The 26845-nt window shown below is 44.6% G+C and overlaps 1 protein-coding gene across 25 annotated transcripts in view; it reads right to left on the reverse strand.

The window, feature by feature from the left end:
- Positions 1-26845, reverse strand: part of PARD3 (par-3 family cell polarity regulator) — a 637712-nt gene that overhangs the window by 302170 nt on the left and 308697 nt on the right. For all 25 annotated transcript variants that reach the window (XM_077268525.1, XM_077268526.1, XM_077268518.1 and 22 more), the window contains 4 exons: positions 25860-26236; positions 19551-19690; positions 15055-15183; positions 12994-13032 (listed from right to left, as the gene is read on the reverse strand). In XM_077268525.1, coding sequence (XP_077124640.1) covers positions 12994-13032; positions 15055-15183; positions 19551-19690; positions 25860-26236 — 685 coding nt within the window. The remainder of the gene's footprint in view (positions 1-12993; positions 13033-15054; positions 15184-19550; positions 19691-25859; positions 26237-26845) is intronic.

Consider the following 26845-nt stretch of genomic DNA (forward strand, 5'->3'; position numbering starts at 1 on the left):
AGCTGCTACTGCGCAGGCACGACCGGCGCCATTTTGAGACACACTTTTTTTAATGAATTTATTTATACAAGCAAATTAAAAAATTAAATGCACATTATGCATGCAATTATGCTGCAGCGCAGGCGCCACCAGCTGCTGAAGGCGATTTTTTTTTCTAAGACATATATAAATAAGCACCACATTAAGCCTCCCTCCCTCGCCCCGGAGAACGAGCATATCATATCACTCAAAACTAAAAATAAAGATTAAACAACAACAACCACAAGAAGGATTTAATCAACCAAAGTATCATTGTAATCAGTATAACGGCGCCAACCTGACACTGTCTGTAGGTTTCGGAGAACAATCCTGCTGACAGGTTCCCATAAAGCAAGAAAAAAAGAATGCAAAAAAAAAACAAAAAAAAAAAACCACAATACACAGCTTCACCAGGAATAACTGTCCCATCCTGCGCCCAGTAGATCGAGGTGAAAATGCTTCCACCCCCAACCAGTTACCTCCACCACTTCCTACTTGCATATTCATTACCAATCCTCGCTATTAGGTCTTTCAAACATTTATTTGACACAAAGGTCATTGGAAATGACTTCAGCTGATTGAAGCCGCTCATGGATATAATTTCTAATAAAGAACTGATGAATGATAAAATATGTGGAATACTTTGGCTTTAATATCACATTTTGTATGAAGGTGACAGTGCAGCAAGTTGCATTCCGTACACTGATGTATTTATATGCAAATGTGAAGGGAACAAAAATGGACGGCAGTGATTGATTAGCCAAGTGAGCAAAAGTACAACAAAAATATAAAACTAGGGACTGAAATTCTTTTGAGGTCTGTTGTGAAAAACTTAAGGTCGTCTTCTGTAAATCTGCTAAACACAATACTTCAATGGTAGGTTATTTTTTTTTTTTTTTTTTGGCACTGAAGAATTGATAAGTAATGTTTTATAAAAAAATAAATAAAGAAGGAATTCCCCACACTTAATGTCATAGGTTTACCACAACAGAGAGGAAGACTGCAACGTCTGATTTCTCCTACTCCTGCACGGTTTAGAAAGACTTCACCTTCATATTAGATGGTGCAGCGTTCTTTTAGCAGTGCGGGGATTAATCTGCTCAGTTGAGAGCTCTTGGAGACTTTCCTGCATTAAGGCTCTCAACTGTTCACTGTTAGCCACTCCCATCTGCTATATAATCTTGGCACTGGCTAGCACTCATTGTCGAAGCTAGCATATGCTGCATGGTTAGAAGATGCTGATTTATGGTTGCTGTTTATGAAGGCGCTTGGATTTATCTGCTGTCTGTTGCTAGGTTTTGGGTGTGTGCCAATCCCCCTCCTTCTACTTTGGTTTTAACCCATTCTACACTCCCCGGTGTTTACCTCTGTTTGTGTGAGTATATTTCTATGATCGGTATTTAGCTTTATCCCTGTTCGCATTGCCTTGTTAGTCTGATTGGGGTATAACAGGACACTACTACTCCCCTCTTCCCTGGGTGGGGGAAGGGAACAGACTGAGGGTGGATACATGAGCTAAGGCAAGGTACGTGGCCCCGGTGTCTTCACCATAATAAGTAATATGGGGAACAGGGTGAACTAGGGTGCTCCTAGCTTAAGGGACAGGGAAGGAGCCCTAGTCCCGGGACACCTGACAACAAAGTCGTGACACCTACCAGGAGTGCAAGTTCTCCTTTTACCTTTTCTCTTTTAAACCAGATAAGACCCTATTCTGCCATTTGTCATTCCACTTTTTTTATTTAAATCAGGAATGTCCTTTATTTCTATTTGTTATACTTTAGAGATAATCTTTATTTTTGTCTTTAACTCTTCTTGCGAATTTGTAGTGCAAAAAGTTGCATTTTCTGCTAGGGTTTGCAAAACTTCAGACGCACATAAAATCACTCCAATTGGAAGGACTGGAGGACATTTGCGCAAAAATTCAGCAACTTTTTAAAAAATCAAAATTGATTAATCAGCAGAAAACATCTGGAAAACCCAAATCTGGCCCCACAATGGAAAATATAACTTAAAAAAAACGGGAACATAAAATAGACTTTAATAAAAAGACGCAAATTAAAAGATTAAGTGGGCTCAAATGAAAAACAGGTGAAAACACCAAAAATTAGATTTAAAAAGTGCAATAATGACAGGTGTTCAAAGTCTGTTTGGTTCTGTACTGCACGGCCACATGTGTGACATACTGCACCTTGTGAGGCACATAAGTTGGTCTATTAGTGGTCATTTTCACCAAGTAACAATAAGAAGGAGAATGTAGAAATGTTTTTATACTAAGAAAATTAAAATATAAAAAAAAGTTCTGCCTACTCCTGTATAAATCTTCAGACACCGGTATATCAGCAATGCCCCACAGAAGTCTATGGGTGCCCCATTATGACTACATTTAACTTGTGAGGTTATATGAAGTAGCATAAAAGCCATGTGTATGAGGCTTAATCATAAAAACTATAAAATAGGCATTTGGCTTATATTTAGAAACGCTGATGTTGTTTGTCTCGCTATATAAATGCCAGGAAATTAATAAATTAAGCTCTGTCAATAATTGAGAAAATTGCAAAGTGTCAATACGCTCTGACTTTCGGAAGGCCGACGCATTGACTCTTTGGCGCAAGTTGTTTTCTTAGCACTCAATTCAGATTATTGCCAAGATTTTGGAGGGGAAATATTTTAATTTCCTCCACATGCCAGCTAACTATTACTGAATCTCATTGCACATATACATTGAAATTCATTATTCTCATTATCTAAGCCATTACCCCACATCTGGCAGAAATTGTACTTATGCACTTTGGCAGAAGCTGTGAAATATCACTTGCCAAACAGAATTGCATTTTCAAGATCGTTAAAGTTTCATTTGACTCCGACCTTAATGAGAAACGATTGTGTGCTTGGTACGCAGTTCCTTTAGACTATAGCGCCTCCCGGAGGTGGGAGTTATACCGAACTCTAAGGGTATGTGCACATGTTGCGGATTTTGTTGCGGATCCGCAGTGTTTTTTCCACGCAGAATTGTACCAAATCCGCAAAGGATTGCTCAAGCAACGTTAACCAATGGGAATCCAGAATTGTTGTGCACATGCTGCGGAAAATTCTCCACTGATTCGCAGCGTTTCATTTTCCGCAGCATGTCAATTCTTTTTGCGAATCTGCAGCATTTCTGCACCCATTGACTTACATTGAGTCAGTCAAATTCGCAGCAAAACCGCAGGTGTAAAAAGATCTGCAGATTAGCGTGCCAAAAACGCTGCGGAAAGGAAGGAGGAACAGCGGGTGAGCGGAGAATGTCTGCGGGGGGAAGGGTGTCTGTCTGCGGGGGGAAGGGTGTCTGTCTGCGGGGGGAAGGGTGTCTGTCTGCGGGGGGAAGGGTGTCTGTCTGCGGGGGGAAGGGTGTCTGTCTGCGGGGGGAAGGGTGTCTGTCTGCGGGGGGAAGGGTGTCTGTCTGCGGGGGGAAGGGTGTCTGTCTGCGGGGGGAAGGGTGTCTGTCTGCGGGGGGAAGGGTGTCTGTCTGCGGGGGGAAGGGTGTCTGTCTGCGGGGGGAAGGGTGTCTGTCTGCGGGGGGAAGGGTGTCTGTCTGCGGGGGGAAGGGTGTCTGTCTGCGGGGGGAAGGGTGTCTGTCTGCGGGGGGAAGGGTGTCTGTCTGCGGGGGGAAGGGTGTCTGTCTGCGGGGGGAAGGGTGTCTGTCTGCGGGGGGAAGGGTGTCTGTCTGCGGGGGGAAGGGTGTCTGTCTGCGGGGGGAAGGGTGTCTGTCTGCGGGGGGAAGGGTGTCTGTCTGCGGGGGGAAGGGTGTCTGTCTGCGGGGGGAAGGGTGTCTGTCTGCGGGGGGAAGGGTGTCTGTCTGCGGGGGGAAGGGTGTCTGTCTGCGGGGGGAAGGGTGTCTGTCTGCGGGGGGAAGGGTGTCTGTCTGCGGGGGGAAGGGTGTCTGTCTGCGGGGGGAAGGGTGTCTGTCTGCGGGGGGAAGGGTGTCTGTCTGCGGGGGGAAGGGTGTCTGTCTGCGGGGGGAAGGGTGTCTGTCTGCGGGGGGAAGGGTGTCTGTCTGCGGGGGGAAGGGTGTCTGTCTGCGGGGGGAAGGGTGTCTGTCTGCGGGGGGAAGGGTGTCTGTCTGCGGGGGGAAGGGTGTCTGTCTGCGGGGGGAAGGGTGTCTGTCTGCGGGGGGAAGGGTGTCTGTCTGCGGGGGGAAGGGTGTCTGTCTGCGGGGGGAAGGGTGTCTGTCTGCGGGGGGAAGGGTGTCTGTCTGCGGGGGGAAGGGTGTCTGTCTGCGGGGGGAAGGGTGTCTGTCTGCGGGGGGAAGGGTGTCTGTCTGCGGGGGGAAGGGTGTCTGTCTGCGGGGGGAAGGGTGTCTGTCTGCGGGGGGAAGGGTGTCTGTCTGCGGGGGGAAGGGTGTCTGTCTGCGGGGGGAAGGGTGTCTGTCTGCGGGGGGAAGGGTGTCTGTCTGCGGGGGGAAGGGTGTCTGTCTGCGGGGGGAAGGGTGTCTGTCTGCGGGGGGAAGGGTGTCTGTCTGCGGGGGGAAGGGTGTCTGTCTGCGGGGGGAAGGGTGTCTGTCTGCGGGGGGAAGGGTGTCTGTCTGCGGGGGGAAGGGTGTCTGTCTGCGGGGGGAAGGGTGTCTGTCTGCGGGGGGAAGGGTGTCTGTCTGCGGGGGGAAGGGTGTCTGTCTGCGGGGGGAAGGGTGTCTGTCTGCGGGGGGAAGGGTGTCTGTCTGCGGGGGGAAGGGTGTCTGTCTGCGGGGGGAAGGGTGTCTGTCTGCGGGGGGAAGGGTGTCTGTCTGCGGGGGGAAGGGTGTCTGTCTGCGGGGGGAAGGGTGTCTGTCTGCGGGGGGAAGGGTGTCTGTCTGCGGGGGGAAGGGTGTCTGTCTGCGGGGGGAAGGGTGTCTGTCTGCGGGGGGAAGGGTGTCTGTCTGCGGGGGGAAGGGTGTCTGTCTGCGGGGGGAAGGGTGTCTGTCTGCGGGGGGAAGGGTGTCTGTCTGCGGGGGGAAGGGTGTCTGTCTGCGGGGGGAAGGGTGTCTGTCTGCGGGGGGAAGGGTGTCTGTCTGCGGGGGGGAAGGGTGTCTGTCTGCGGGGGGGGAGGGTGTCTGTCTGCGGGGGGGGAGGGTGTCTGTCTGCGGGGGGGGGGGGAGGGTGTCTGTCTGCGGGGGGGGGAGGGTGTCTGCCTGCGGGGGGGGAGGGTGTCTGCCTGCGGGGGGGGGAGGGTGTCTGCCTGCGGGGGGGAGGGTGTCTGCCTGCGGGGGGGAGGGTGTCTGCCTGCCGGGGGGAGGGTGTCTGCCTGCCGGGGGGAGGGTGTCTGCCTGCCGGGGGGAGGGTGTCTGCCTGCCGGGGGGAGGGTGTCTGCCTGCGGGGGGGGAGGGTGTCTGCCTGCGGGGGGGAGGGTGTCTGTCTGCGGGGGGGAGGATGTCTGTCTGCGGGGGGGAGGGTGTCTGTCTGCGGGGGGGAGGGTGTCTGTCTGCGGGGGGGAGGGTGTCTGTCTGCGGGGGGGAGGGTGTCTGTCTGCGGGGGGGAGGGTGTCTGTCTGCGGGGGGGAGGGTGTCTGTCTGCGGGGGGAGGGTGTCATGTCCGCTCCGTCCAAAGCGCTGCCAGCTTTTGAATGCCGGTGATTCCACATGTGTTCATTGAACCATGCGGAATCAATGTGTCCTATACATTGGTCGGTGATATTTATCTTGCGAAGTACGCGCCACATGTCCTTTTACGCAGGGAAGCCGGAGTTGTCTGTGCACGCATAGTGGGAATGGGATTTCTGGAAATTCCATCCACTATGCTGTAACATCTGGCCGTTGCAGGTTGGACACTGTGGCTGTAAGCAGCGTCCAACCCGCAGCGTTTACTGACCGTGGAACTGGCTTCCCATGGTACACAGGCATGATTTAGGTCTACACCACAACAGGGCAAAGGCTAATTCATAAGGCTTTGTATGCAGCTATGATTCCAGGACTGAACACAAGTTTTGTAACCCAAACTAAGCTTCTTCTATGATGCGGTTTTGTTCAAATCAAGACACCTGCATTCAAGTAGGGAACTTTGAACACAGCTATGCAGTCACCTTACTTCCTGGTTTCTGCAAGGGCGTGAGCTCCTTGGTGACTGACAGTTCCGGTGAGCAGCACAACTGTAACAGTAGTAGAATTTAAGACTCGCACAAATTCCTCTGTAATACACTTAAGCTGCTGGCTGGAGATTTTTCCAAATTTATAACAGCAGCTTGTCAGGAGCTGAGAGGCAGAAGGAGGGAAGTGAGCAGCCAAAGGCTCTACATAAATCAATGGGATGCAGAGAGGTGAGTGGGATATTAGAAGTTAACCTCTTTCTTGGAATATAACTACTGTGCAGTTTCCTGGGCAGGCACTGGTGGCCATGCTCCATGGAAATCAGCTGTACACTATGAAAGATAAAAGTTCTCAATGCAGGAGGATGACAGCAGATAGGAGAAGCAAGTCATTTGCAAACATGCTTATTCTCATGCTAACTAATTAAAGCAATTTAATGACTTGAGAATACCACTTTAACATAACCTACTAATTTGTCACCAAGGCTGACATGATTCAATCTCATGCCTCAAGTGTATATCTAGAACATTGTGGCCGCCTGAAACTTTGTCTAAAAATATCTATATTTCCTATAAAGAAGCAATCCACATGACTTTTACCCTTCAATGAACTATTTTAATAAAGAAAAACTCTTCAATAGTAAACTTCCACCTTAATGTCTTACAAGCTTAGCCCGACACTTCAAAGATAAATCTGAGATCAATTTCAATGTGCACTTCGAAAAAAAAAAAAGACAAACCTGATGGTTATTTTCAAAGAAATAAAATTTATGGCATGTGATTTTTTTTTCCTTTAGCAAAATCAAAGCTATGTGAAAAGGAATCAAATAACTACTTCCATATGTCTTATTATTTGGCTGTCTTCGGAAAAGTCACTAGGTGTCTCTTTTAATATGTATCCCACGAATTTTCTCAATCTCGCTCTTCTTAACCTGCTGTGGGGACGGAACAGAACCAACATCCTGTGCCGGCTCAAACAATAGCCACAAATGCGGATGCAACATCAAGAGGGAGCGCGATATTTTTATAAGACGGTATTAGCTAATTAAAACGATGCAAACAGAGTCTCCTGCAGCTCCTGGATCTCTCTGCAGACAGACAATTCTTCATTTCAGATCAGTTTTTATTCCCCCCCAAGAAACTGTTTCCCCTTAAGAGATTTGAAGATAAAATTACTGGTGAAATATTATTTTATTTACTTTGAAAATTGAAAATAAATGAAATTACCATTTTCCCGTAAAGCAAATGGTCTCAAAGGTCTTTTACAAACCCAGTCGTTTCCATCCTTTATCCCTTAATGTATTAACATCTGTGATGAGCGAGGAAGTCTTAACTTACAGAGAAAACATCTTACGGGGAAAGACTGCCCCCAATCCACAGACCTTCCAAATATTTGCTTTAAGGGAAGGTATTGATTTTACAGAAGATTATTTTGTCTCAAGTCCAAGAAGAAAAAAAAAGATAAATATTGGCACCCGAAGTCAAGAGCCATAGGAAAGCCAACAGAATACTACGATGTTAGGCACACAATTAATAATAGACTACACAGACTTCTGTTAGGCTCTATTGTTTCGCCATTTGCCTTCAATGTCATGATTTTTTTTTTCTTCATCAAACCATAATGTTTATTTAAGATATGAATATATATACTGTACCATACATACAATCCGGAACAACCACCGAACGTCAAGCAATTAGAAAGATCAAAATCAATGGAACATCAAAAAGTCAGAAAAAGGAGCCGTCCCTGATGGCTTCCATCACCTGAGCAATTGTAATTCAATGTTGTGAGGTCTTTACCATGTAATCTGAGAGAAGCACGATGTAGAGGCCGAGAGCCTGATTCCAGCGATGTGGCACTTGCCAGCCTGCATGCTATCATTTTGATGCAATCCCTGTTTTTTTCTACTGCAGATCTAGCAGAGCTCGGAATGCGGAGCTCAGTATAACCCCGCACACAGGGGCGTAACTACCGCGGTCGCAGGGGTCGCAATTGCGACGGGGCCCGCAGTGCTTAGGGGCCCACCCAGTCCAGCAGACTGGGCGGGCTCCTAAGAACTCTAAGCTACAAAATGGGCCGCCGGCCCTTTAAATAATTCTTCCTTACAGGCCCTGCTGCGCGTGCACTCGCGATCACGGGTGGGACTGCACTTGACCCGCAGCAGAGCCCCTCCACCGCAGAGAGCCGCACACCACTACTATAGCTGCCACTGCTCTGTGCGCACAGGACCTGTGATGAGGTCACAGGAGGGGAGGAGTTGGAGTCACATGATCAAGGGCTTCCGTGTAGTGCAGGACAGTAGTGCAGTGCTGTTTGTCATCATGCTGGAGGAGGGTAAGCTTTTGTGTGAGGTCAGGAGGGGTTTGGGTGGATGTAGCAGAGCAGTGTGTGTATGAGGTGTACGGAGCGGAGCCGGGTGTGTATGAGGTGTACGGAGCAGAGCCGGGTGTGCATGAGGTGTACATGAGGTGTACGGAGCGGAGCCGGGTGTGTATGAGGTGTACGGAGCGGAGCCGGGTGTGTACGAGGTGTACGGAGCGGAGCCGGGTGTGTACGAGGTGTACGGAGCGGAGCCGTGTGTGTACGAGGTGTACGGAGCGGAGTCGGGGGTGTACGGAGCGGAGTCGGGTGTGTACGAGGTGTCGCATCTCTGCTTCAGGAAAATGGCCGCCGCGATCTCCATCTGGACACGCGCGGCATCCTGCGGCCATTTTCCTGAAGCCGCGGCCAGCAGAGCGCCGCTTCTGCGCACGCGCGGCCAAAGGAAGATGGCCGCCCCACCGATCACCAATGAAATGTCGCACATCACGCTATTTTCACTCCCCTGTGCAGTGGATTCGGGACCTTGGGCATGCGCACACCACTACGCCACCAACGGAAAACTAAGCAAGATCTGGGGGAAGACACCACGCCCATCTGACCAGACCAGCCTGATTGACAGGCGAAAACGACTACTTTGGTAACGTATTTCGGCAGCATAGGTGGGGAATCGGGGTCCACAAAATACACTATTGCAATGCACAGCTCAGGCCCTATTTAATAGTATTTTTATCTCATACGGAAAAAACGGGGTGACAGGTTCCCTTTAAGAGAAAGCCAAAATAACCCCGGGACAGAAGGCGAGAGCAGGGGGGAGGTGCGGGACAGAGCCGCTTTAGGCTAGTTTCACACTAGCGTTAACTGCAATACGTCGCAAATGCGTCGTTTTGCCGAAAATACGCATCCAGCAAAAGTTCTTGCTGGATACGTTTTTTCGTCATAGACTAACATTAGCGACGCATTTCCAAACGTTGCGTCCGTTTTGCGACGCTTGGGCGTGTGGTAGCGGACCGTCGGGAGAAAAAAACCTTACATGTAACGTTTTTTGCTCCCGACGGTCCACTTTTTCCGACCGCGCATGCGCGGCCGGAACTCCGCCCCCACCTCCCCGCACCTCACAATGGGGCAGCGGATGCGTGGGAAAAATGCATCCGCTGCCCCCGTTGTGCGGCGGAGACCACACTAGCGTCGGGAACGTCGGCCCGACGCACAGCGATGGGTTGTTCCCGACGCTAGTGTGAAACTAGCCTTAGTCGCTAGTGTGAAACTAGCCTTAGTCAGGAGAAGCTGAGGAGCTGCAGCCGGTTTACATCAGCCACCCCTGTACCAGAGAGGAGATTGTGAGTTGTGTATATGAGCTGGTATCTCTGGTGTGTGTGTGTGTGTGTGTGTGTGTGTGTGTGTGTGTGTGTGTGTGTGTGTGTGTGTGTGTGTGTGTGATAACTGTAGTATGTGTGTGATATCTGTAGTATGATGTGTGTGTGTGTGATATCTGTAGTGTGTGTATGTATGTGTGTGTGTGTGTGTGTGTGTGTTATCTGTAGTGTGTGTGTGTGTGTTATCTGTAGTGTGTGTGTGTGTGTGTGTGATATCTGTAGTATGATGTGTGTGTGTGTGTGATATCTGTAGTATGTCTGTGTGTGTGTGTGATATCTGTAGTGTGTGTGTGTGATAACTGTAGTATGTGTGTGATATCTGTAATATGATGTGTGTGTGATATCTGTAGTGTGTGTAATAACTGATGTGTGTGTGTGTGATATCTGTAGTATGATGTGTGTGTGTGATATCTGTAGTGTGTGTGTGATATCTGTAGTATGTGTGTGTGAGGCAGCGGCGTAACTACTACGGTCGCAGCTGCAAGCGGCTCTGGCAGGTCAGGGGGCCGTGAGTCCCCTTGAGCCTGTCTCCCTTATGCTTGTGTCCCCATGTGCCAGTCTCCCTTGCCCATTAGTCCCTGTGTGTCCCCATGTGCCTGTCTCCCTTGTCCCCTTATGCTTGTGTCCCTTGTCCCCGTGTGCCAGTCTCCCTTGCCCATTAGTCCCTGTGTGTCCCCATGTGCCTGTCTCCTATGTCCCCTTGTGCTTGTGTCAGTCTCCTTTGTCCCCTTGTGCTTGTGTCAGTCTCCTTTGCCCACTAGTCCCTGTGTGTCAGTCTCCCTTTCCCACTTGTCCCTGTGTGTCCCCTTGTGCTTGTATCCCTTGTCCCCTTGTGTCAGTCTCTTGCTCACTAGTCCCTATGTGTCCCCTTGTGCCTGTCTCCCTTGTCCCCTTGTGCTTGTCCCTTGTCCCCGTGTGTCAGTCTCCATTGCCCACTAGTCCCCTTGTATCAGTCTCCCTTGCCCACTATTCCCCGTGTGTCAGTCTCCCTTGCCCACTAGTCCGTGTCCCCGTGTGCCAGTCTCTCTTGTCCACTAGTCCCCGTGTGCCCTTTGTGTCAGTCTCCCTTGCCCACTTGTGTCAGTCTCCCTTGCCCACTAGACCCCTTGTATCCTTCTCCCCTGCCTCCTAGCCCCCATGTGTCCCCTAGTGCCTGTCTTCCTTGCCCCCTTGTTCCCTCTCCTCTGCCCCCTCGTCACCATTTGCTCGTGTCTTTGTCACTGCCCCTGTATGGAGGGGCTGCATTATACTATGAGGGGGGCTGCATTGTATTCTATGGGGCTTACATTGAATTTTATGGCGGGGGGGGCCCCATTTGGAAGTTCGCACCGGGGCCCATAACTTTGTAGTTACGCCACTGCCCGCACACACCAATTATTGGCAGCTTTCTGTGCACACTGACAAAAAGCTAATAATCAATGGTGGAGTTACACAGAGAATCATGACTATATGACACAAGACACCTAGTCCTGTAGTGATAATCAGCTGATAAAACACTGATTTTATTTAAACAGATACACACATCCTAGTCCTAGTAAGTGACAATGTTAGAATCAGGCTCCCAGCCCCTACATCAGGGGTGGGGAATCTTTTTTCTTCCAAGGGCCATTTGGATATTTATACCATCCTTCGGCGGCCGTACAAACACCGCCCACAAAGTACATCCTGACTCTGGCACTGGTGTCAGGACGTAATCTTTCATTGCATGCCCTTCACTGTTCAGTAGTGAACACTGTGTGTGTGCTAACAGAGCAAGAAGAAATTAATGAGCTGGTTGGAATCAAAATACAGCTCCCTGCCCAAGAATGTGGTCCCTGAGAAACTGCTCAGGGGCCTGATAAAAGGTCATCGAGGGCCGTAAATGGCCCTGGGGCCTGAGGTTCCCCACCCCTGCCTTACATCGTGCTGCTCTCAGACTACAGAACACAAAGCTGCTGACAGATTCCCTTTAATAACTGTTGATTCTTGAGATATTTTCATACCATATTTGCTTCAAGAGAAGAATAATCCCACACTATAGTGACATAAGGAGTCATTACTGAATGGGCGTACCACCATAACCAATGGGCAGGATGCTTGTTCGTCAGGTGCGATTCATTTAATCGTCCAGTGTGAACAGATGATGAGCTTCTGACAAAATATTCTATGAGCATAGGGCGATCGCATTATTTTTCTGTGCACATAGAATTGTAGTCTGATGATCAAAACGGCCATTAAATGACAGCCAATGCACTAGTGTGTCATTGACCGGTGGTCATTTAATGTTCATTATAAGTACTGTTCTGCCAGGCTTCTCTTCATGCTGTCACAGATTTGGGCAGCATGAATCAGCTGACAGGTTCTCTCCAAACTGCTGCTGCCAACACACAATGGCCCACCTTATTAGGATCCTAAAGATTCATGCACCTCTCTATCTCGCTAAAAAAAAGCTTTGTTAGCTGCTTTCTAGCATGGTATTCTGTGCGGAGCGGCCCGATAGGCATGTACCGACCAACCTCGGTGTCTGCCTTCTGCTTGCTAACCTGGGTCCATTATTCAAAAGCAGAGGGGCCAAGTCCGAGAGCTCACTGCCAGCATCAACATTGGTCCATACGCACCCACTGGTCTGCATGGACCCGAAAAAATGCAGATGAGCAGTGTATAAAGATCAGTTTTAGTGGTATGCCGGGATGGACATGGAATGAATGATTAGGAACCTAATTATGAGGGACAAAAAGGTGTATTCCCATCTCCAAGATCCTATCCCAATATGTAGTAGGTGTAATAATAATAATTTTAGCTAACACCTCCAACTAGAAATGAAGTATAGTTCTTCAGATTCGCTATATCACTTACCCCATGTGCAGGGTACTGCAGTAGGTTAAGTATCCATGGTTACAACCATTCAAATTGTGACAGCTAGTTGCTAGTGGCTGTAACCATGGATACCTAAGCTAGTGCAATGCCTGCATGTGAGGAAAGAGACATAGTGAATCAGAATAACTATACTACATTTCTGATTGGAGGTATTTGCTAATATTATTATTACACCTACTATGTATTGGGATAGGCTCTTGGCGATGAGAATCTCTCTTTAATGTACTGGCACCAGTTTAATAATGGGGAAAACTGAAGACAAGTTCCCTTTAGATTCTTCTGTGTGGAGTTTAATACATTAATTATTTTTTCTATCAAATTGGTAAAAAAAAATGATTTGTTAATGGAAACTTTGTAGACTTCTTACTATTTGACTATTAAAGCTCTTACCGGCTCTCTTGTATTAGGGACTGGATTTTCTTCCGGAATCTAAAATGGGAAGTATTGACATAGTTAATATAATAATCCATGCATAATGGGACGATCACTCCAAAATGTAATGGTCGTGTAACGAAAAGCAGAAATCGCTTTATTCATGTATGTCTGCTCATGTTCTAGACGATGGATTTTAACATTTTTTTTTCCTATTCATATGAAGAAGTAATGGGAAACAAATTAGGCGTTATACATTAAATGGACCAAATATGAAGCTAAAAGAATAAATACCATCTCTTATCATTCATTCCTGTAAGTAAAAACATTACCACACACAATTAATTCCTGATTAAGTCTTTAATAATGACACAAGATGAAATTAATCAAATGCACATAAATGGAGGCCTCTGAATATTTACTAAGGATAATTAGTCATTTACAAAAAAAAAAAAAACTAAACTCAAAGAAAAAAAGACACATGAATAACGGCACCATCTGGGCACAGAATGAACATCATGCCAATGTAGGGAACAGTGACAGCCCAGCAATGTGACTGGCTGTTGCTGACAACAACTCAAATACAGTTGTCACAGATTGCACAGAGATAAATGATATTCATCGCTCCAGCTGTACTGCGAATGAGAAGCTCATCAGCCCCACACAGCAGAGCGCCCGTCCTCCCAAACCTGGGTCACCGGGAATCATACACAGGATGTACAGTGCAGCCGCAGAGTCCAAACACTGCAAACCCAAGCACAAAGCTGGGAGAAATGAGCATATCAGACTAGTAAAGGCTTGCTCCCGGCATTCCTTGTATTATTACTGGGAAATCTTACAATGCAACATTAGAAGCAATTATATGCGTGCTGGTAACACAATGATAGGACTAAACTAACATGTACCAGATAGAGAAAGATGGTAAGAGAGCGAGAGAGAGATGGTAAGATGGAAAGAGAGAAAGAAGGTAAAAGAGAGAAAGACGGTAAGAGAAAGATGGTAAGAAAGATGGTAAAAGAGAAAGATGGTAAAAGAGAAAGATGGTAAAAGAGAAAGATGGTAAAAGAGAAAGATGGTAAGATGGAGAGAGAGAAAAAGATAACATGGAGAGACAAAAGGTAAAAGAAAGAAGGTAAAAGAGAGAAAAAGGTAAGATAGAGAGAAAACGTAAAAGAGAGAGGAAGACTAAGAGAGAAAGACTAAGAGAGAGAGAGAAAGACGGTAAGAGAAAAAGATGGTAAAAGAGAGAAAGATGGTAAGACAGCGAGAGAAAGATGATAAGATGGAGAGAGAGAAAGATGGTAAGAGATAGATGGTAAGAGAAAAACGGCAAGAGAGAAAGATGGTAAAAGAGAGAAAGTAAGATGGTAAGTTAGAGAGAGATGGTAAGATAGAGAGATGGTAAGAGCGAAAGATGGTGAGAGAAAGATGGTAAGAGAGAGAAAAATGGTAAGAGAGACACAAGGGACAGAGACATCAAAGACAAGAGAGACAGATACAAATGAGACAGATACAAAGACAAGAGAGACACAGACAAAAAACAGACAAAGACCCAAAAGAGAGAGACACGAGAGAGCAAGACGAGAAAGAGCGAGTGAAAGACAAGATAGAGAGAGCGAAAGACCAAAGAGAAAGTAGTACAATGGCAGACAATGCAACCCTGCAACTACATCGCAAGAAGGGGCCAAAGGGATCTAAAGTGATAGTAGCTACCTTGGACGCGTATTTGCTACTGTTAAGCTTTACAGCAGGATTTACGGTAAGTGGTTGAACTGATGAGATTGCGGCTAGCTCTGATCGTATCAGTTACACATTGTGTAATGCAGTCGGCACCCACCCTGTATAGAGCACGCTCAGCTCCTGAGCCTGCTCCATATGGTGATAGCGGGTGGCCACCGCACATAGACAGCGGATGTTGCTAAAGGTTTAAACAACATGACTGCCTCTTGGATGTACACATTGGACCTTGTGTATTTAAACTGTTGAAGAAGGGGAAAAAGGCCCCACTTTATCTACATCATATTTCACGGGATTTTTTTCAAAGAATTTTGACAACTAAAACTAAATATTCATTCATACCAGTTCGCGTGGTTGAAAAGCTTCATCTTGCCGTAGGACTAAGAGATTCACAGAGCCGCCCATTTTTGTGCTTCTCAGTAATGAAACAACTTCTTCTTGAGTCTTTCCAGTCAGGTCTACACCATTTACCTTCAAGAGAAAAGTCAGCAAGTCTTTATTACTTACAACTTTTAAGAGTCCCGAGCGATCAGATCTACAAGTAAAAAAAGTTACTGTAAATGTACAGAGGGTTTCTCCATGCTGAAACTGAAAACTAAATTCATCACAATCTCATAAATATACAGTGTGCTGAACACATGGGGAAAATATATATATATATATATATATATATATATATATATATATATATATATATATATATATATATATATATATATCTAATATCAAAAATTCTAGATTGTGCTAGATTAAAATAAAAGAATAGAAAAATAGATGAAATGTAGCCTATATATTGTGTTATATTAAAACATAAAAATGAATATATAAATTTGTTTTTAATAAAAAAAAAAAAATAATTACTGTGAATAATTGCTTGACCCATAGACTTTCCATTTTAAATGTGGCATTTAATAAATTCCTGGAGTGATTCTCTCTTCCAGATATTCTTGAAATCCCGCAGGCCACCGTGAATTGCAGTCCTAATTACATTTCACAGCTGCATCACATTCAATAAACATGTGTTCTGTGGGCAACTGCAGTTTGAGGTCAGGCCAGGTAGACTCGCATTTTATATTAGTAGTGGGTATGAAGGGCTGCGCAAATACCACGGAGCTGCTTAAGTGACTTTGAAAACCCAAAATAACGCGAGCGAAGAGGTGAAGACTCTATACAGCAGGGTGCAAAGATAAAATATACAGCCACTTAAACTATGTTCACCTCTCAATAAGATCATTCTGTTGGAGATATACCTCACATAAGAAAAATCTTGTGACATATACCGTACCTTCGCCAACCACCAAATCCCACCACAATATGTCATTACATCACGCCAGCTATGTGGAGCTCAGTACACTGGACAGGCCAGAGCTGTGTGGGAACAGGGTTAGGAGAGTAGTTCTATTTTTGTGGGGACATCATACTGTGTGGGGGGCTGTGGAGGGACATCATTCTATGTGAGGGCATAATACAGTGTGGGTGCTGTGTGGGGACATCATACTGCGAGGAGGACTGTGTGGAGACATATTGCGTGGGGGCCATCCTACTGCTTGGGGAACTGTGAGGAGGCATACTGTGTGAAATGCTTTGTGGAGACATAATACTATATGAGGGGCTGTGTGAAGACATGATACTGTGATAGGTGCTTTGTGGCGACAATGTATGAGGGACTGTGTGGGGACATCATATTGTGTGTGGGGCATACTGTATGAGGTGCTTTGTGGGAGCATATTTTGTCAGGAACTTTGTAGGTACATAATAGTGTGTGGGGTGCTTTATTGGGACATCATAATCTTTAACATCATACTGTGTGTGGGGGCATACTGTGTGAGGTGCTTTGTGGCGACAATGTATGAAGGGCTGTGTGGGGACATCATACTGTGTGTGGGAGCATACTTTGTGAGGTGCTTTGTGGCGACAATGTATAAAGGGCTGTGTGGGGACATCATACTGTGTGTGGGGGCATACTGTGTGAGGTGCTTTATGGCGGTAATGTATGAAGGGCTGTGTGGGGACATCATACTGTGTGTGGGGGCATACTGTGTGAGGTACTTGATGGCGACAATGTATGAAGGGCTGTGTGGGGACATCATATTGTGTGAGGTTCTTTGTGGCGACAATGTATGAAGGGCTGTGTGGGGACAACATACTGTGTGTGGGGACATCATACTGTGTGTGGGGACATCATACTGTGTGTGGGGACATCATACTGTGTGTGGGGACATCATACTGTGTGAGGTGCTTTGTGGCGACAATGTATGAAGGGATGTGTGGGGACATCATATTGTGTGAGGTTCTTTGTGGCGACAATGTATGAAGGGCTGTGTGGGGACATCATACTGTGTGTGGGGACATCATACTGTGTGTGGGGACATCATACTGTGTGTGGGGACATCATACTGTGTGTGGGGACATCATACTGTGTGTGGGGACATCATACTGTGTGTGGGGACATCATACTGTGTGTGGGGACATCATACTGTGTGAGGTGCTTTGTGGCGACAATGTATGAAGGGATGTGTGGGGACATCATATTGTGTGAGGTTCTTTGTGGCGACAATGTATGAAGGGCTGTGTGGGGACATCATACTGTGTGTGGGGACATCATACTGTGTGTGGGGACATCATACTGTGTGTGGGGACATCATACTGTGTGTGGGGACATCATACTGTGTGTGGGGACATCATACTGTGTGTGGGGACATCATAATGTGTGTGGGGACATCATAATGTGTGTGGGGACATCATACTGTGTGAGGTGCTTTGTGGCGACAATGTATGAAGGGCTGTGTGGGGACAACATACTGTGTGTGGGGACATCATAATGTGTGTGGGGACATCATACTGTGTGAGGTGCTTTGTGGCGACAATGTATGAAGGGATGTGTGGGGACATCATACTGTGTGTGGGGGCATACTGTGTGAGGTACTTGATGGCGACAATGTATGAAGGGCTGTGTGGGGACATCATATTGTGTGAGGTTCTTTGTGGCGACAATGTATGAAGGGCTGTGTGGGGACAACATACTGTGTGTGGGGACATCATACTGTGTGTGGGGACATCATACTGTGTGTGGGGACATCATACTGTGTGTGGGGACATCATACTGTGTGAGGTGCTTTGTGGCGACAATGTATGAAGGGATGTGTGGGGACATCATATTGTGTGAGGTTCTTTGTGGCGACAATGTATGAAGGGCTGTGTGGGGACATCATACTGTGTGTGGGGACATCATACTGTGTGTGGGGACATCATACTGTGTGTGGGGACATCATACTGTGTGTGGGGACATCATACTGTGTGTGGGGACATCATACTGTGTGTGGGGACATCATACTGTGTGTGGGGACATCATACTGTGTGAGGTGCTTTGTGGCGACAATGTATGAAGGGCTGTGTGGGGACAACATACTGTGTGTGGGGACATCATACTGTGTGTGGGGACATCATAATGTGTGTGGGGACATCATACTGTGTGTGGGGACATCATAATGTGTGTGGGGACATCATACTGTGTGAGGTGCTTTGTGGCGACAATGTATGAAGGGATGTGTGGGGACATCATACTGTGTGTAGGAGCATACTTTATGAGGTGTTTTGTGAGAACATACAGTGTGATGGACATTGTAGGGACATCATAATGAATGGGGGGGCTTTATCGGGACATCATGCCGTTTCAGGAGCTGTGAGGGAAAATCATACTGTGTTGGGAGTTGCTGATCAAGAAACAAGAGCTGAATAACAGGAGCAGTACGTCATACACTTTATAAAAAGCAGTAAATTATGTGGTGTTTATTCGCTACTAGATGTAAGAATAGTTCTTACTCTAAGCCCTATCGTAACATGTATTAGCAGTAGCAGATAGTAAACAGACTTTACTCTGTTCAATACTAAATGTAAAAAACTAATATAAACAATAATAATTATGAGAAGAATTAATTTTGGCCCGTCTGTTCGGGCGTCCTCAACAGTCACTGTCTCTCATGTGGCCCCTTGGGAAAATTAATTGCGCACCTCTGCTTTGGAAAGAAAAAATATAAAGCGAAGAGAGCCCAACCTGCACTCTGTCGGCAAAGGATGCACATAAACTTGGACCTGGCCATGGTAATAAAAAAAACAAACAAAAAAGCCCCTTATGTGAACATGGCTGTTGGGTGCAGGCATATAGATATATGTAGCATATACAGATGGAGCTTTTCACTACACGGAAGCCAAACCTGGCCTCTTAACAAGATGTGAACAGCGCCTGCGCTCAACAGTTCTGCGGGCGAGTACAGCATGTAACAAAGCCAAAAAGCAATGCAAACAGATATCTCTACAATAGAAGAGAAAAGCATAACATAATGCAAAATCAAAATATAAGCTCAGCTGTAGTACAACTTTACGGGGCTGACCCAACAAACAAGGATCAACATCAACATGGTGAATCATATGTGATAGATAAAGTCCTTCTAAAAATTGCAGGAAATGTGGCCCACAACAAAACCTACTAATAGTTCCAGTCACAGGTCAAATAATTTGGAAAGGTAAATTTAGAGGCCAGAATAAACATCATGTAAGGAACCAATTTCCATTAACTGTATACATATGTTTTTACTAACAGGAATGCAGACAATTTCCTTGAAGAGGAGAGGAAAGCTATTATCTTTATCTTTTTCATCATTGGTAGAGGTAAATCCAACAAGAGCTACATACACTAAGCAAACAGAAAAGGTCAAAATGAAACGCAAGATTAGAAAATAGTACAAATCAATTTAAAATGGAAATAAAAAAAAAAGAAAACTGTAAAGAAAAGGAAATCTATTAAATTCAATATGAAAAGTAAGAAAGAAAATGATTACCTCTAATAGTCTGTCGGCAGCTTTCAATCTGCCATCTTGGATAGCGGCTCCTCTTGGCAGGATGTTCTTGACGTAGATTGGAGCTGAACCCCCAAGAGGGACATCTCTAGATGTTATGCTGAACCCCAAGCCTTCAGCCCCTGCAATTATTTAAAAGGGAGAAAGTTAATTTTACGGTCATGGAATGTTTATAATTAAACGGACTATTCAGAGAGGAAGAGGACTTGAATTCTAGTGACACCTATTGGAAGTAGCAATCTTAAAAGTCAATATCGACCCTTTAATGAGCCTTGCCATATGACTTAGCCAAAAGGTAAGGCTCCTTAAAGGGTCAATATTGACTTTTAGAATTGCTGCTTGCAATAGGAGATACTAAAGTTCTAGTCCTCATCCTCTATGAACATTTTCTTATTTAATTTCCCAGAGGAGCGTTGCATGGCTTATAAGCCTCCTCACACTCCAGGCAAGTCACATTCCACAAGGAAGAGAAACGTTATTCCATAGATCAAAGTAAACTGAACAATGGTCAATTAAAGAGGTTGGCCAAACTTTTCATAATAAAGATTCCCTAAAAACAAAACCGTCATCACAGGAGATGCCATGTTATAGCTTGAGCAGAACAATTGTGCAGCTTTGCTAACAATTTTTTTTTTTTAAAGGCTGGTATAAATTATAGTTTCCACAGCTTAGAGTACTTCATTAATACATTTACAGAAAATATTTGAAATGTTCTAGTCAAAATTTTTGATCAGTGGGCACCTATAGTTACAGAAACCCCCCAACGATCGCAAAAAAAGAGTTCATCTGGGAAACTCAAAAAAGAAAATCAGTCTTCAGTCTCGGAGATAAGCAGTTCAGCCCCTTCATTTCTACAATCGATGGGAGTCTCAGCATTTTGGATCCCCACAGATCAAAACTTCTAATAGACTAGTTTTCGGAAAGCGCTGTCACACTTTAAAAAAGTTTTCGACTTTCAAGCGTGACTCCTACGTCTCCCATCCTACAGTTCAAAAACTTCTATAGATAAAAAATACGGATGTGAAATGTGCATTAAACATTTTTTAAATCCAGTTCTGCAAATTGCCGCATTAAATTATTGTCTACAGTGAGAAATTCAGATTTGCAAGTGGTAAACGGAAAATGATTGTATAATCCTTTGTTGTTGGAGCCTCTCCACAGGGGCCGGCAGAAGGGATGAGAGGCATCGTACGTCCCCGCCGGCCTCCTGCTGGGTAGAGATACAAGCATGGGATTAAATTATATGCATTTAATAATATTGTGAAGGTTTCTGATATGAGTAGAAGCAATTATTACAGTGTTCAGGCTTCTATCGGTATAGAAGGATGGTAGCCTCCATATTTTAAAGCCTTATATTGAAGCAGGAAATTAATCCGTTTGTAGAGGACCCATGAAATTCACCCTGAGAACGTGATTTCCATTCATTTGCTGTATGTCATTTTATTTACCAAGTGCCCCAAGTATCTTGGGACGCATATACACATTGACCGTTAATTGGAAAAAAAAATCTAAAATTATACAATTAAAATTCTGCTACGCAGCTTTAGAAACTTCTCTCATTCTGGTTAGTGCTAATTAAAAGGGAGCATGCTGTAAGGGACCTTGCATTATTATACAAGGACAAAGTAGAGAACGTCCATGGAGAACACTATTGTCCGGTATTTGGTGGTGTTACAGCTTCACTTGAGCAGTTCACATTGCCTTCCGACAGGTTAGAGGTTGGCAGTCGCATTACTCAGGCACTCTATGAATACACTTGGCAAGTCAAAAGCAATAGTTTTTTTTCTAGGATGTACTGTACGATCCATCCAAGTTCTGCCATGTCATGTATAAACCTTATCAGCTTAGACTTTCCATTTGTTTCGAAGCTCGATGGACAGTCATCAAATGGCCAGTAAGACAAAGTGTTCAGCTATCAGCAGAAAACACTCGGACAGGCTCCTAACCTAAGTCCCATATTCATACGATTGTGTAAGGAATCCTATTTACATCCCCGATATGAAAACTAAAATTATATGAATTCCAAGAAACAAGAAAATGGATGAGATGAGAACACCTGACTGACTTACCGTCAGCAGGGCCCAAACGCCATTGTCAAGAGCTGCCTAATTCTGATGTAACGTTCTCGAATTCTAGATTATAAGAAAACTTTATCCTTTGTGCAGTAGTTTTGTGGCTCAAAAGAAGGAATAAGAGGGTAGACATTTAAGGCTTCTTTCACATTTCCGTCGGTACGGGGCCGTCACGAAGCGTCGGCGCGACGTACCGATGAAAGTGTGTGCTTTCACATTTCCGTCAGACTGCAGGGTGAGGAAAGATAGTGAGAGCGATATTTCCTGCTGGGCATGCACAGTCTGAAACACTGGATGCGACGTACAGAAAAACGTTCCCTTGAACGTTTTTCTGTGACGACGGTCCGCCAAAACCCAATGCAACCAGTGCACGGCGGACGCAACGTGTGGCCATACGTCTCGATCCGTCGGCAATACAAGTCTATGGGAAAAAAAACATATCCTGCGGGCAAATTTGCAGGATGAGTTTTTTTTCCCAAAAGACGCATTTTGACAGATTAAAAAAAACGGAAATGTGAAAGTAGCCTAAGGAAGTCCTGTCACCAGGTCAAAAGTGGCCAATTCCTGCTCACATTTCATTCCTCCTGCTCCCCGTTAGATCAGATCATAAACACTAAAGGACTTATAAACCTGTGCCATATTCATGAGCTGTGTATAACCCCACCCCCGCCGCTGATTGGCAGATTTCTGCCCATGCACAGTGAACACAGCTGCCAATCAGGGGTGTGGGCGAGGTTATACAGAGCTCAGCATTCAGAGAACAGAGAGGTCTGCTGCAGAGAAAACTGTGATTCTATCAAAACTGCAGCAAAGAGCTCAGTGAGTGACACATCGCTGACATTGGGGTCTCTTCCCATCATAATGCTTCTTTCACATGGGAGAGCAAAACCCGCTGTAAGATTCTCTTTAAAAAAAGGTACATTTGGCTACAGAATCCTATACCAAGAAAGGGACGAAGATGCTGAATATATGAGCCAGTAACTGACAAATCACAGCCAGAAATGTACAGATTGCAATCAGGAAAGGAGGATTTCATTTTATTTTGTGTAAGTTAGGCCGGATTCACATAGCTACAATACAGCAGCATATTTCTGCCACCATTTTGGCTGCAATACCCAGCAGTGCTGTGATTTTAGCGATTTGACCATACATGACCATACAACCATGACGATTAAAGTTTAGTGGAACACTGGAGGGAATCGCTCTTGCAGCCATAACAGGAACACTAATATACAAGCTACATAAAAAGACATACAAGACGAACCATAGGCTCTAGTCGCATCTGCACTGTGATCCCAGTTTTAAAGCAGATATGTCAACGAATCTTACAAACAGCATACATTATTAAACAGACCTCTTATATCCGATAAAGATGCTGTTTACACTTTAAAAAGCCATTTCAGAATGATTGTATAATCTTTTATAAAAGTTTAGTTCAATCTCTGCCCATCAAGCCTTATTGTCCGCTCCTCAGTGTCCCTCCTCCCTGCTGCTATCTCACACTGCTCAGTACAAGCTGCAGCTGTCAGTCAGGCTGGGTGGACGAAGATTGAATACACCACTTGGACCCTTGAGAGCTCTCACTCTCTAGCAAGACTTAAAAATATGATCTTAATATCAGGATTTTATAGCCATTGTGACATGATTCTGATGGGACAGATGTATTTACTTTGAAAATCCAAAAGATTTATTTAATTATGCATGCAATCTGTAATTTGAAATCTGATGACAGATCAATGCACTGTTGGAGCCTTTACACAAAGGCTATCAATGGTGCCAGACAGACTCCAATGGCTTATAAGGGGGTCTGTTAATCATGGACAGCACTAAAAAGAACATAGAACACAAGGGGTAGGTTTAGGTGAAAAACAAGGATAGAACATGTCCATGTAAAACCGTGTGCATAGTCACACGCAGCCAAGGAACCAGTGCGTCTATGACTAGATATGGGCACAATATTCACCTGTAGTCACAAATGCTGCACAAAGGCAAAAAAGATGCACAAAAATTGGTGACTGTACAAAAATCAAAAAGACGCATCACAATCTATGGCCCACGTACAAACATGTATCCAGCTGTGAATCGCTCACTGACAGATAATTATTTCTGTAATTAAAATTAGAGACAATTATCTACAAGAGCAGCCTCCATTACATTGCTAATTTACTTGGAAACATTCAATTACTGTATGTCTAACGCGGCTGTAATAGACACGGTTATGGATCATAAAAAGCTTTCGATGCTCAAAAACTCCGACACATCACAACTTGAGAACGGATATAAAAATATTCCCAGAGAGTCGGCCGGTGCTTAGATTTTTCTCTGGATAAAATTTTTTCCACCATATTTAAATAGTTTTTTAAATTATTGCCTAGAATTTAGGTCTGAGCAACGAAATTAAATCAAAAGAGATAATGAGATTGACAGGGAACAATGTAAAGAGTGTCAACACTAAAACATGTGTAGGATTGTCAACCAGTAAGATACTGTCACGTGGCCTTCATGATCTGCCCATAATCCAAGGGGTCTTAGTTTTTCGATCAAACATAAAGGAAAAGTTGATGCAATCCATAAAATATCTGACTCATTGAAAGTTGAGATTTGCCAAGTCTTACAGTCTTTTCAAAATGTGAACTAAATGTGGTCCGTGTAGAAGCGGATTTGGAAAGAAAACATATCAGCAGACTTCAGCTCATCTCTAATATATCCCTCCACAATAACCTTTTTTTCAGGACATTGCAACTCTCTTACATAGAGAGCTAGCTCATCATCTCGCCATTTACCTTCCTCTGGATTCAAGCCCTAAGCTTACATATTCTCTCCACTTTGTAAAGACTGGAGATGTGTTGCCCCATAATAGGTGGTTTCTCTGCAATCCTCGAGAACTTAATATATGGTGACATAAGTTTTCTTCTTGGTAAAGTTTAGATTTTACTTAAACAGTGAAAATAGTTTTATCTTACGTTATCGGAGAAATCTGCTTCTTTTTCATCATGGACTGATCTTTCATTTTTACATTGCTCAATTCCTGGGTAAAATCTGTATTCAGTGAAGACAGATTGTTACATTACTGATATAGGAGGTGACAGTTGCTGCTTATAAGAATCTATGTAGCAGGGAAGTGAGGAGCTCTGCCTCCAGCTCCTCCCTCCTCCGCCTCTTCCCGCTACATAGACCCTTATGAGCAGCAGGTATAATCTCCTATCTCAGCAATGTAAAAAATATGTCTTCACTGAATATAAACCTTTTTGGTACTCAAAGTAAAATCTGTCACTTGTAGCCTTCATTGGGGGACGCTAGAACCAAGGGTTAAAATGCTGACACTAAGAATACATCTGAGAAAACAAAACAATTCCTCCCCACCAGGTAAACACCTGCGTAGCCAGCACCCAGCTATTCAGCTTAGCTCATCTTAATTTAACAAAGAAGCAACCGAGAAACAGATTTTATCCGAAAATTAAGAATTTTGAAAATTAACGATTAGTCCTGGCATAGAAAGCAGATTTTGCTGATAAGATAGACTTCAAAATTTTTTACTTTAATGATTACGATTGATATATGAAAAATTAAAAAGCCAGTATCTAACATCTATTAGCAGAAGACTAATTAAAGAAGGGATAAATGATGAATGGAGAAGAGAATTTGTGCTAAAGATTAATCAGTTACTACTACAATGAAGCTGTAAGCAGAGTCATAAGTCACAGTACTACAATGAAGCTGTAAGCAGAGTCATAAGTCACAGTACTACAATGAAGCTGTAAGCAGAGTCATAAGTCCCAGTACACAGACTAATGACGGCTGCACCCGCCGCTATCGACGGGTTCGGCCAATACACTGATCTATAGCCATCTGACGATCGGGGGAGATGTCAGTCGGGCATATCTGATTTAAGACTGACTGTGTTCTCCCGGAGATTTCTCATAGAGAACACAGGAGCGCTCAATTGAACTCATGCGTATGGGAGAAACGGCTGAAACGGCTGCCGGACGAATGATTGGTCTAAGCATTGTTCATCCAACAGTCATCTAATGTGTATGGCCTCCATTATTTCGAATCCCATAGTTTATGCTTTGGATCTAAATACTAAGGTTTATCAATTTGATCACAATATTTAATGCAGACACAAAAGCATTACACAACAAAAATGCGATTCAGTCCAAAATCCGTATGTGCACAACACCTAATTGCACCACAACAACCATGTCACTGCCTATCTTACCTTTCTTCAGTTGTATGTATAGCTTCTTTCCTTTTTTGGTATAACCGGTGGGTGGAGGAGAACTGACACCTCGCTGGGGCGATGGCGTTAGGCCAGTTGGTGGTTTTCCTGCCGAATTGATATTATGAGGTAGATGTGAATAAGAGTCCATAGGCTCTGTCTGGTTTACTTGACGGGGGACCCTCTGTAGTGTGTGCTCAGGACCAGGGCTGTGGAAATTCCTATTCTCCATGTACTGATCAGGGATATGTTGGTTGGAGTAGTAGCTGTTGGTCTCACTTTGCGATAGTTGCTCGTACGGTTCTTTGTTGGCTGCTGGCACTACATGAAACCAGATCATGGGAGAGCGCATGGCTTGACGAAACATTTGCTGAGCTCTGGATAAATGAGATAAGATTACCGAATCATGGTTAGTAAACTAGAAATTGCTATAAACATTATTATGCTTTCTAATTATGCAAAATGGGCAGCCTTGTGCCAGTACAGAGATGGAAATTTTTTCACGGAGGAAAGAAAAAAAAAAAATAGATTAAATAAGACTTTACAATCGCTTGTTGGATTGATAGTTGGTCCCAGTTAATTATAATTTGTAGGTTGTGTAGAAACAGTTAAGAACAGTAGGATAAACAGGGATGCAAGAAATCTGGATAAATGGGTTATTTGATTTGCCTGTATTTGAGCCGGAGATATTGAAGTATTGCGAGACCATTAGTATACGAGGCAGGGAATTCACAAATATTCTTCTTGAGAGCTTCCACAGAAGAAAGCAACAGGAAAAGTTCTCAATTTTACAGAAAAGATAGCATAATAATTTTAGCTTGTTCATAAAAAATTGTCAAGAGTGCACAAAAAGCATGTCAATGAATTGCAGAACACTTCCACGGCCCCCAAATCAATTTCATTTAAAGAATCATAGTTCGGGCTTGCTTGGAGTAAAATTTTAAAAAAACCAAACCTCTTAAGAAGGTTGGAAGTTATTGGACCAA

Source organism: Ranitomeya variabilis, chromosome 6 (genome assembly GCF_051348905.1).
Source record: "Ranitomeya variabilis isolate aRanVar5 chromosome 6, aRanVar5.hap1, whole genome shotgun sequence".
NCBI lineage: Eukaryota > Metazoa > Chordata > Amphibia > Anura > Dendrobatidae > Ranitomeya > Ranitomeya variabilis.